At 40.3% G+C, this 12,484-nt stretch overlaps 1 protein-coding gene across 2 annotated transcripts in view; it reads left to right on the top strand.

Moving 5' to 3' along the window:
* Positions 1-12,484, top strand: part of EP300 (EP300 lysine acetyltransferase) — an 87,261-nt gene that overhangs the window by 29,618 nt on the left and 45,159 nt on the right. For both annotated transcript variants that reach the window (XM_012741780.2, XM_076006970.1), the window contains exons 3-8: positions 616-792; positions 2,968-3,229; positions 4,727-4,840; positions 6,793-7,038; positions 10,964-11,057; positions 11,651-11,788. In XM_012741780.2, the coding sequence (XP_012597234.1) occupies positions 616-792; positions 2,968-3,229; positions 4,727-4,840; positions 6,793-7,038; positions 10,964-11,057; positions 11,651-11,788 (1,031 nt within the window). The remainder of the gene's footprint in view (positions 1-615; positions 793-2,967; positions 3,230-4,726; positions 4,841-6,792; positions 7,039-10,963; positions 11,058-11,650; positions 11,789-12,484) is intronic.

Genomic DNA, 12,484 nt, shown 5'->3' with positions numbered 1-12,484 from the left:
ATATAGTATCATGTGTGACTTTTAATGGAGATAAATGGCAAACCTTGTTCAGCAATTATCGTTAAATGAAGGTGCTTAAAGTTGTTTCTAAAAATAACTAAATATACTGTGCCTGAGATCCCTTAACCTTGGATGTTAATTTTTTTTTTTTGGAGATAATCTGACTCCATAGTCTGATTCCACTGCCCTGTGTAGAGTACAGTGGCATCAGCGTAGCTCACAGCAACCTCAGACATCAGAGCTCAAGTGATCTTCCTACCTCAGCCTGCGGGAGAGTCTGAAACTACAGGCACATGCCACCACGCCTGGCTAATTTTTCCATTGTTTAGTAGAGGTGGGGTCTTGCTCTTGCTCAGGCTGGTCTCAAACTCCTGAGTTCAAGTGATCCTCCTGCCTCACCCTCCCAGAGTGCTAGGATTACAGGCGTGAGTCACTGTGTCCAGCCTTTGATGTTAATTTCAAAATAACATTTTGAAAAATATCAGCGTACTTTCATACAGTGAATATAAGCAGAGGATTTCTTTTATGATTGTCTTTGAAAATTAAAAAAGCGAAATGGGACAGGGAATAAAATTAGGATTAAAGTTTAATTTTTCTTCTGTTTCTTACTCTTAGATGGGAATGATGAACAACCCCAGCCCTTATGGTTCCCCGTACACCCAGAATTCCGGACAGCAGATTGGAGCTAGTGGCCTTGGTCTCCAGATTCAGACAAAGACTGTATTACCAAATAGCTTATCTCCATTTGCAATGGACAAAAAGGCAGTTTCTGGTGGAGGAATGCCCAACATGGTGAGTACTATTCAATTATAAACTTGTTTTCAAACTGGCATTTTAACAAAATAATTGTTAAACTCTCATACCCTCACATGCTAGGATTTGTACACACTTATGAGTTTCAATAGATGTGTAATGGATGACCGATGTAAGTAAGGAAACGTGTTCCTCCTTTCCATTTCTTATGGTATTTTTTTTTTTTTTTTCGAGACAGTCTCACCGTGCTGCCTGGGCTAGAATGCTGTGGCATCAGCCTAGCTCACAGCAATCTCAAACTCTTGGGCTAAAACAATCCTTCTGCTTCAGCCTCCCGAGTAGCTGGGACTACAGGCATGCACCACCATGCCCGGCTAATTTTTTCTATATATTTTTAGTTGGCCAGTTAATTTCTTTCTATATTTTGTAGAGACAAGGTCTGGCTCAGGATGGTTTTGAATTCCTGACCTTGAGCGATCCCTCCTCGGCCTCCCAGAGTGCTAGGATTACAGGCATGAGCCCAGCCTCTTATGGTATTTTTAAAAGTTCCTTGTGGTTATTGATAAGTAACAGTGCTGATCAAACAGGAGCAAGTAGGCTGCTACAGTAAAGTTTTAGGGACATGCCATTCAGCAGCTTTGGCTTATGAGTGTTTGTATAGGATAGGAAAGTGGAACCTTCCTCCTTTTGAGAAGGACTCTGTGGCAAAGGATCCCAACTCTCAGTGACCATATCCACTGATTTTATTTGATTCTACTTCACAAAAGTAACTTCCGTCTCAAAAGTTTCTTGTTGTTGGCCAGGTGCTGTGGCTCACACCCGTAATCCTAGCATTCTGGGAGGCCCAAGTCGGGTGGATCCCTCAAGGTCAGGAGTTCGAAACCAGCCTGAGCAAGAGCAAGACCCCATCTCTACTAAAAATAGAAAGAATTTAATTGGCCAACTAAAAACATAAAGAAGAACTTAGCCGGGCATGGTGGTACATGACAGTAGTCTCAGCTACCCAGGAGGCTGAGGAAGAATTGCTTGAGCCCAGGAGTTTGAGGTTGCTGTGAGCCAGGCTGATGCCACGGCACTCTAGCCCAGGCAGCAGAGTGAGACTCTGTCTCAAAAAAAAAATAAAAAAAAAATAAATTCATGTTGTTTTAAACAGTGATGTTTGTTTTAGAAAATTGTCAGTAGATTCTAACATTGTTATTTTTTCTAAAGTGAAAACTTTTTAGTTATAGATGTGTCAGGCAATCTGCATTCACCTTTGTAAAAAATTGTCCTATAATAATTTTATTTCTCTTTTAGATATTTTAGTTTTTGACTTTGTATCATATGTTCAATAAATGCCTGTATTTCAGATACTCAGCTAAGTACTAGAGATATAATGATGAATAAAACATGGCATCTCTGTCTTCAGAAATCTTTGCTTTTTTTATTGTAAATACTAAATTCTCTCCAGTTTACCAAACCTAATTTTCCACCGACTTGAAAGACCCCTGCTGAGTCTACCAAGAAGCTTTTCATTGTTCTTTAAAATCTAACTTGAATGTGCTTTTTTTATTCTTTTTTTTTTCCATCTTGGGGGGTAGTGATAAGGGTTCAGTTTCTTTCTTTTTTTTCTTTTCGAGACAGAGTCTCCCTCTATCACCCTGGCTAGACTGTGGTGGCATTGTGATAGCTCACTGCAGCCTCAAACTCCTGGGATCCTCCTGCCTCATCTTCCCAAGTAGCTGGGTTGACAGGCACATGCCACTGCGCCTGGCTAGTTTTTCTGTTATTAGAGACAGGGTCTTGTTCTTGCTCAGGCTGGTCTCAAACTCCTGAGCTCAATCAGTGTTCCTGCCTCGGCCTCCCAGAGTGCTAGGATTACAGGTGTGAGCCACCACACCCAACCTTAGATGTGCTCTTAACTTCAGACTCCTCCTTTTTTCCTTAGCTCACCGGAGTTTACCATGTTGTTCTTTTTGCTTTCACTCTCTGTATATTTTACATACTTTGATTATATTACTTGGTAATGTCATAGTTTGTTTTCTTATTAAAGTGAGCTGCTTGATAGTAGGAGCCATCATTTATTTATATTTGAATCTTCTGTGTCAAAAAATGGAATCTGACATACAGGAAACTATAAAGGTTTTAATTGAAAATAACCAGGACCTTGTTTATTAAGAGATAGCACACAATGACATCCACTGTTAAATGTACCTTTATTGTTATATTCCTTAGGGCCAGCAACCGGCCCCGCAGGTCCAGCAGCCAGGCCTGGTGACTCCAGTTGCCCAAGGGATGGGTTCTGGAGCACACACAGCTGATCCAGAGAAGCGAAAACTCATTCAGCAGCAGCTTGTTCTCCTTTTGCATGCTCACAAATGCCAGCGCCGGGAGCAAGCTAATGGGGAAGTGAGGCAGTGCAACCTTCCCCACTGTCGCACAATGAAGAATGTCCTAAACCACATGACACACTGCCAGTCAGGCAAGTCCTGCCAAGGTGAGTGGACCCATGGTGTTAATGTGCATAGTAACTAATATTTATAGTCAGGGGGTAAAGAGAAACTGTTATCAAGTGTATTTTGAGGTGACATGTGTACATGGATTTTGGTAATGGTATTACAGGTGAACTCATCAAAATGTGTACATTAAGCATGTACAGTTTTTAAACCTCAGTAAAGCATTAAAAAAATCCCACGCCGGATGCAGTGGCCGACACCTGTAATCCTAGCACTTTGGGAGGATCACTTCAGGCAAGGAGTTTGAGACTAGCCTAAGCAACACAGCGAGACCCCATCTCTACAAAAATACAAACATTAACGAAGTTCATGCCAGTGCTTCCAGCTACTCAGGCGGATAAGGCAAAATGCTGGCTGACTTGGGCCCCAGGGGTTTGAGGTTGCTTGAACTGTGATCATGCTAATGCACTCTAGCCCCAACAAAACTGCAAGGCTGTGTCTATAAACAAACAAACAAAACAAATAATTTTTCTTAAAATGAGCATTCCATTGGCTGGATGTACCACCAGTTTATCCATTCACTTGGTAAAGAACATGTTGACTGTGTTCTGTTTGAGGCAGTTTTGAAAAAAGCTGCTATAAGCAATCTGTTTTGAGGCTACTTTACTAATAGTGTCTGTCTTTAAAAAAATTGTTTTTTGTTTGTTTGTTTTGAGACAATCTCTCTCCGTTGCCCAGGCTAGAGTGCTGTGGTGTCAGCCTAGCTCACAGCAACCTCAAACTCCTGGGCTCAAGCGATCCTCCTGCCTCAGCCTTCCAAGTAGCTGGCACTACAGGCATGCACCATCATGCCCGGCTAATTTTTTCTCTATATTTTTAGTTGTCCAGTTAATTTCTTTCTATTTTTAGTAGAGATGGGGTCTCGCTCATGCTCAGACTGGTCTCGAACTCCTGAGCTCAAGTGATCCTCCCACCTTGACCTCCCAGAGTGCTAGGATTATAGGCATGAGCCACCGTGACCAGCCTAGGAGAAATTTTAAAGGTCTTCTCTTTTGTTGTGATCCTCAACAGACTTTGGTTTGCCTCAGCACAGCATACCATACATATTATTGAGGGTTTACAAATTGTCATATAGGCAAATACCCAATTTAGTACACTTTAACTCAACTAGTTTTACCTAATGTAATATAATTTGTGTACTTATTAAAAGCTCTGTATAGGCATGTGTGTCATAATATTGGTTTGGAATATCTTTACTTAGAACTAAGTAGTTTATAGAGAATAGTGGTGAAAACAAGGGCTGTAGAGCCAGACTGCTTGAGTCAGAATCTCACTTTGGGTACTCTGTGACTGTGTGCAAATGACTTAATCGATTTTTGACTGTTTTCTCTGCTGTTAAATTCTGTATTAATAGGAACTAACCTATTGTGTTGTTACGAAGATGAAATAAGTTAATACATTTGTAGCACTTATTATTAATTAGTTGCTATTAATGTGAAAAACAACCTGCTCTAGAGAAAATGTTTTCTTCTCTTTAGTGGCACACTGTGCGTCTTCTCGACAAATCATTTCCCACTGGAAGAACTGTACAAGGCATGATTGTCCTGTGTGTCTCCCCCTCAAAAATGCTGGGGATAAGAGAAATCAACAGTGTAAGTAATGAAGTCTTCTGAAAGTTTATGCCAACAGTATTCTTAGAGGTTCCTATGAGTACCTGGTGCTGTCATACTATGTTGAAGAAATGGTATTTTCCCTTTTACATTTTCTTCTTCCTACTAAACCTCATGTTAGTGCATAGAATTGGACTACTTGGTACCTAAAATAAAATCCAGGAACTCTCAATATTCTTCTATGTAAACAGCAATAGGAGAATTTATTAAACATACAAATTTTATTTATTTATTGAGGCAGTATCTCACTCTGTTGCCTGGGCTAGAGTGCCATGGTGTTAGCCTAGCTCACAGCAACCTCAAACTCCTGGGCTCAAGCGATCCTCCTGCCTCAGCCTCCCGAGTAGCTGGGACTATAGGCATGGGCCACCATGTCTAGCTAGTTTTTTCTGTATATTTTTAGTTGTCCAGGTAATTTCTTTCTATTTTTTAGTAGAGACGGGGTCTCACTCTTACTAAGGCTGGTCTTGAACTCCTAAGCTCAAGCAATCCTCCCACCTTGGCCTCCCAGAGTGCTAGGGTTCCAGGCATAAGCCACTGCGCCAGGCCCAACATGTGAATATTAAAGATCAATCCTATGGGATTGGGCAGGTTACTCTTATAGCTGTGATCCACATATCCCAACGATTGAATAGAAAATTCAGATTATTTGTATACTCTTGGGATAAAAAAGAGTTTTTCTTAGTAACAAGCAAATCAGACTGGTCTTGGTGGCTCATGCCTATAATCTCAGCATTTGATGTGGCTGAGGCTCAAGGATTACTTTGAGGCCAGGAGTTCGAGACCAGTCTGGGCAACATAGCAAGACCATGTATCTACAAAAAAATTTAAAAATTAGCCAGTTGCATTCCTATAGTACCAGCTGGGGCAGTACTATTGGGGGGCTGGGGCAGGAGGATCATTTGAGCCCAGGAGTTCAAGGCTGCAATGAGCTATGATGATGCCACTGCACTCTAACCCAGGCAACAAAGTTAGATCCTGTCTAAAGAAAAAGACAAGTCACAAGTAAAAAGATTATGTTTTAAAATGCAGCTACCTCATCTCTGTAACAACAAAAACATTTAGGCTGGCCGGGCGTGGTGGCTCACGCCTGTAATCCTAGCTCTCTTGGAGGCTGAGGCTGACGGATTGCTCAAGGTCAGGAGTTCAAAACCAGCCTGACCAAGAGCAAGACCCCGTCTCTACTATAAATAGAAAGAAATTAATTGGCCAACTAATATATATATATATATAGAAAAAATTAGCCGGGCATGGTGGCACATGCCTGTAGTCCCAGCCACTCCGGAGGCTGAGGCAGCAGGATCGCTTGAGCCCAGGAGTTTGAGGTTGCTGTGAGCTAGCCTGATGCCACGGCACTCACTCTAGCCTGGGCAACAAAGCAAGACTCTGTCTCAAAAAAAAACAAAAAAACATTTAGGCTTGAAAGACAAATTTCAGAAGTAAATGTACAACATGTGAATATGGAATTAAGTTTTATAAATTTATGAAAAAAATATAAGTAGCCTAGTATGAAATTGGGAATAAGAATAGAGAATTCACTAGAGGGGAGAAAATCCAGAAGAGTTCTGTATTAAGAATTGAAATAAGGTGCCATTTCTCTCCTGTCATGTTGGCAGAAATGTTGCCTGGTTTTGATATTTTTATGGCTCCAAAGCGTTTATACACTGTTGGTGGAAAGATTGATACAACCTGTGGGAAGGCTGTTTGGTGCTTGGGATCAAAAGCCTTTTATACCAACAAGGTCCTTGGTTCAAAGGACCAGTTCTGGTCCAGTCCAGTTCTGCATCTGGAAATTTTTTCAAGTAAATTACGGGAGATGAGAGGTATTTCATAAGCATGTGAATATTTCATGTATTTTGAAATTAACTCAAACATGTTAGTCTTTTTTTCCTGCCAGCTTTAATGTTGTGATACCATATTTTTGTTTTTTCTAGCAATTTTGACTGGAGCACCCGTTGGACTTGGAAATCCTAGCTCTCTAGGAGTGGGTCAACAGTCTACCCCCAGCCTAAGCACTGTTAGTCAGATTGACCCTAGCTCTATAGAGAGAGCCTATGCAGCTCTTGGACTACCCTATCAAGTAAATCAGATGCCGACACAACCCCAGGTGCAAGCGAAGAACCAGCAGAATCAGCAGTCTGGGCAGTCTCCCCAAGGCATGCGGCCCATGAGCAACATGAGTAAGTTTGTGTCATACTAGTAATGTGATACTGGTTGTGTGTGAACGACATCTATAAGTGGAAAATTAACTCCTTAATTTATTACAGTCTCTTTGTGGTTTTTTTGCACAGTACATGTTTAATTTTTTGAAAAAAAAATTTTTTTTTTTTTTTTTTTTTGAGACAGAGTCTTGCTTTGTTGCCCAGGCTAGAGTGAGTGCCCTGGCATCAGTCTAGCTCACAGCAACCTGAAACTCCTGGCCTCAAGCGATCCTAACTGCCTCAGCCTCCCCAGTGGCTGGGACTACAGGCATGCGCCACCATGCCCGGCTAATTTTTTTTTCTATATATTTTAGTTGGCCAATTAATTTCTTTCTATTTATAGTAGAGACGGGGTCTCGCTCTTGCTCAGGCTGGTTTTGAACTCTTGACCTTGAGCAATCCGGCTGCCTCAGCCTCCCAGAGTGCTAGGATTACAGGCGTGACCCACTGCGCCCAGCCCTTGTTTTTTTTTTTTGTTTTTTTTTTTTTTTTTTTTTTTGAGACAGAGTCTCACTGTGTTGCCCAGTTAGAGTGAGTGCTGTGGTGTCAGCCTAGCTCACAGCAACCTCAATCTCCTGGGCTTAAGCGATCCTGCTGCCTCGGCCTCCCGAGTAGCTGGGACTACAGGCATGCACCACCATGCCTGGCTAATATTTTTTTTTTCTATCTATATTGGTTGGCCAATTAATTTCTTTCTATTTATAGTAGAGCTGGGGTCTCACTCTTGCTCAGGTTTCGAACTCCTGACCTTGAGCAATCCACCCACCTCGGCCTCCCAGAGAGCTAGGATTACAGGCGTGAGCCACCCTGCCTGGCCATTGTTGTTTTGATTTAATGAAATATTGTTTTGGTTTGTAATGTATACATATGAGTGTGGTTATTGTTAACATTGATTTCCATATATCTGGCAGGAAAAATAATGTGCCGTTTGAAACAGTTGTGGTTTTTTTTTTGTTGTTGTTGTTTTTGTTTTTTGTTTTTGAGACAGTGTTACTCTCTTCTCTGGGCTAGAGTGCCGTGGCGTCGGTCTAGCTCACAGCAACCTCAAACTCCTGGGCTCAAGCGATCCTCCTGCCTCAGCCTCCCAAGTAGCTGGGACTACAGGCATGCACCACCATGCCCGGCCAATTTTTTCAATATATATTAATTGGCCAATTAATTTCTTTCTTATACGGGATCTTGCTCTTGCTCAGGCTGGTTTTGAACTCCTGATCTTGAACAATTTGCCCCCCTCAGCCTCCCAGAGAGCTAGGATTACAGGCGTGACCCACTGTGCCCGGCCTATACTTGCCATTTTTTAAACAATAGTTTCCTGGTATTTCTTTTTCCCCCTTTCTCGGGGTCTTTTTCTTTAGGAATCATTTAGGATTAATCAAGTTTCTTTCCATTTATTTCTAGTTCTTCAGTTAATTAGTATCCTTGTAGTAATAATCATTGTTCTGACAAAAAACCTCTAGAAACCACGTTGATTTCTTTTGTTGGTTTTGGTCCCATCTTGATGTCCAGTTTTGAAATCAGAATGAACACGCAATATATGCTCTGCTTTTCAGACTCTACTACCCTCATTGTTTCTGTTCATCAGATACCACACAAATAAACAAAAGCCTACATATGAAGTGTTTTTTCTTTAATATCAAACCTTTTAAAAAGTCATTAGTCTAATCTGTTTGTTTTATGGAGTTTATCCCTTGTATTTTCATTTTCTTCTTAAGAGTTTCCTAAAGCCTCTATAATGAATGAAAAAAGTGAATATCTAGCCGGGTGCAGTGGCTCACGCCTATAATCCTAGCACTCTGGGAGGCCAAGGCAGGAGGACTGCTTGAGGTCCAGAGTTTGAGACCAGCCTGAGCAAGACCAACACCTGTCTCTGCTAAAAATGGAAAAATTAGCCGAGTGTGTTGGTGCATGCCTGTAGTCCCAAAGCTACTCAGAAAGCTCAGGCAGGAGGATTACTTAAGCCCAGGAGTTGGAGGCTACTGTGAGCTAGGCTGCCGTCACAGCGCACTATCCTTGGTGACCGAATAAGACTCTGTCTTTAAAGAGAGAGAGAGACACAGAGAGAGAGAGAGAGAGAGAGAGAGAGAGAGAGGTGAATATCAAAATGGAGTCACCATTACTGTGTTATAATTTTCCAGTCTTTAAGAGGATTTTCGGAAAGTACTTACATTTTATGAATATATGACTGATTGTTTTTTCATTTCACACCAAACTTGATGTACTTTAACGCAAATATTATACTTTTGACTGATGACTGCACCCAGAGTTTTTGACTGTGCATGGCTTTTTTTAGGTGCTTAAAGGGATTCTCATATTTTATAATCAATTTTATTATTGGTAGAGTCATTTCATGCTATTATTGATAATAAGAAACATGACCCTGGAGTTGCAACTTGGCCTTAGTTTAGAAGCGTATATATTAGTAGAAAGGGTAAAGAAATTGATTAATTCTTTTCTTCATTGATAAATCTAAATTATTTTACCCTTTTGATTATTTGAGGATGGTACTACAGGATCAGGCCTAATCTGATAGGCAAAATCCATGAATGATACCATACTGTATTCCCTAAGGATGCAAGCTATTTATCCCATAACCAAAGGCAGTTTATTGGGTCTCTTTCCATTTACTCAGCAACCTAAAATGTTTGTCTTTGATGTTTTTCCAAGATTGGACTCCAAGTGGTATTGTTGTCAAGTCTCACCCATGCTCTTTTTTCTTTTCTTTTCTTTTTTTTCTTTTTTTTTTTGAGACAAGAGTCTCACTTTGTTATCCAGGCTAGAGTGAGTGCCATGACGTAAGCCTAGCTCGCAGCAACCTCTATCTCCTGGGCTCAAGTAATCCTGCTGCCTCAGCCTCCCAGGTAGCTGGGACTACAGGCATGCGCCACCATGCCCAGCTAATTTTTTCTATATATATATTAGGTGGCCAATTATTTTCTTTCTATTTATGGTAGAGACGGGGTCTCACTCTTGCTCAGGCTGGTTTTGAACTCCTGACCTCGAGCAGTCCGGCTGCTTCGGCCTTTCAGAGTGCTAGGATTACAGGCGTGAGCCACCACGCCCGGCCTCACCCATGCTCTTTTAACCCAAACATACTTTCAGGGACCCTGACAAGAGGATGGATTGGATATGTAATTAAAAATCTAAGAGGAAAATGTTTTGTGAAAATTAGAGCCATAAAAGATGTATCTTCCTCCTCCATAGTAATTTAAATTTTCTAGATTCCTTCTAATTCTTTAGTGGACACAGACTTAAGGTAAAGGTAATACTTTCATGCATTCTTTTTCCTTTTTATTTTAAATGAAAGAAGTTTAGTTCTAGGTGACTATTTTGTTTGACACAGTCTCACTCTGTCACTATGGGTAGAGTGCAGTGGCATTATCATAGCTCACTGCAGCCTCAAATTCCTGGGCTCCAGTGATCCTCCCAAGTAGCTATAACAACAGATAAATTTTAAGTTGGTTTGTTTTTGGGGGGGTGGTTGTTTTTGTTTTTTAAGAGATGTGGTCTTGCTGTGTTGTCTAGGCTTGTCTTTTTGAACTCTTGGCTTCATGTGAATGTGAGCCACCACATCTGGCCTGTATTTCTTCTTCTGTGAATTGCCTGTTACTTTCTTACTGGATTGTTTGTCTTTTTCTTACTAGTTTGTAGGGGTACTTCATGTACTAGCTTTTATATATGTATTGCTAATTATATTACTTTTTTATTTCAGCATATTATGGGGGTACAAATGTTAAGGTTACGTATATTGCCCTTGTACCCTCTGCCCCCTTGCTAATTATATTCTTGATAACTATTTGTTGCATATGCTGCTAGTATTTTTTCCAATTGTTATTTGGTTCTTTACTTTGATTATGGAGTTTATTATATGGTGGGTGTTTTGTCTTTTTGTTTTGTTTTGCCTTAGGTGCTAGTCCTATGGGAGTAAATGGAGGTGTAGGTGTTCAAACGCCAAATCTTCTTTCTGACTCAATGTTGCATTCAGCCATAAATAATCAAAAGTAAGTTTTATGTTGGTTTGCGTCCTGTGGCACATTTTAAAATACTTGTTAATAATTGCTTATTTGAGTAGTTTTTTAATTTAATTTCCTTGATTTGAGGATGTCCTTCATGAATGATGACAAGCAGGATGTTTGATTGAATCCATTTTCTCTTCTTTCTACTGCCTTACTTGAAATTGTATCAATGATCAGGGGTAACCTACACCTTCCCAAATACAGTAAGAAGTTTCAAGTTTACAGCTGCATAAAAAATGGGTTTGCTCTACCGCAGTGTTAAGAATTTGTCCATTACCCAAGGGGTTCTCTGAGATAAGCTGTGTCACAAGTGATAGCTTAGTCTAGTAACACAAGACTTGTTTTCTATATACAAGACTTCTTCTTCCCCTCCATACACAGAAATCTAATTCTTTTTTTCTCACACAAGTATATAAACGTAGACACTATAACTGGTCACACACATGCACCCAAACTCCTTATAGCAAATAGACTTGTCATAGGGTATTAGACCCATTGCAGTAATCATTGTCAGTTCTAATTAAATGAGATCATCTTTCTGGGACTCTTCTTGACTATTCGATGTCTCCTTTTTAAAGCCCAATGATGAGTGAAAATGCTAGTGTGGCCTCCCTGGGTCCTATGCCAACAGCAGCTCAACCATCCAGTACTGGAATTCGGAAACAATGGCATGAAGATATTACTCAGGATCTTCGAAATCATCTTGTTCACAAACTGTAAGTAAGATTTTAGATGTGTCTCATTTGTAACAAGATGTCATTAAACATGCTTCCAATCTGCTGGGCATTTGATCGCCAGAGGATTATTGGTTTTTCTATAGCCTGACTGTTGATGTTGATTCTTACATTTTATTCTCTGTTTTCTACTTCATATACTTTGTTTTCTCCGTCATTTTTAAAAGGAGTCTTTTAGCTTTAACAGGGTACAAACTGAAGTATTCTGCCTAGTGCCAGTAATTATAACAGATTCACTAAAAATTGTCAACTCACATTTCATAAGAAAAACTCGGCCTCAGATCATTGTACTATGGCAGTGATAACATCATTTTCTGTTATTCTTGGTAAAACAATTATAATGTTGCCAAATTGAATCTGGTAGGATGGTCTCTTTGTGGTCTTCTGGTTCTCCAAGTGTGCACATAGCAGTTCATGAAATACCTTCTGCACTATTTGTTGTGATGTTGATGTATGCCAGATACTCTCTCTCACAAACTCCATTTTTATTTAAACTCAAGAATTCTTGTCACAAGACAAGGGACACACACACAGAGTGGTAAAATGTAATGTGCTCACAATCATAAAGGTAGAGCTTGGACCTTCTTGATTGGAGTTTACTGTTCAAACACAATGCAGCAATTTTTCCAGGAGAAAACAGATTTTTTTCCTTACAGAAAGTTACCTCTATTTCATAGC

The sequence above is a fragment of the Microcebus murinus genome, chromosome 10, assembly GCF_040939455.1.
Source record: "Microcebus murinus isolate Inina chromosome 10, M.murinus_Inina_mat1.0, whole genome shotgun sequence".
In the NCBI taxonomy this organism is placed as follows: domain Eukaryota; kingdom Metazoa; phylum Chordata; class Mammalia; order Primates; family Cheirogaleidae; genus Microcebus; species Microcebus murinus.
Note: the sequence above shows the minus strand (reverse complement) of the source record. Positions and strands in the feature narration are given on the sequence as shown.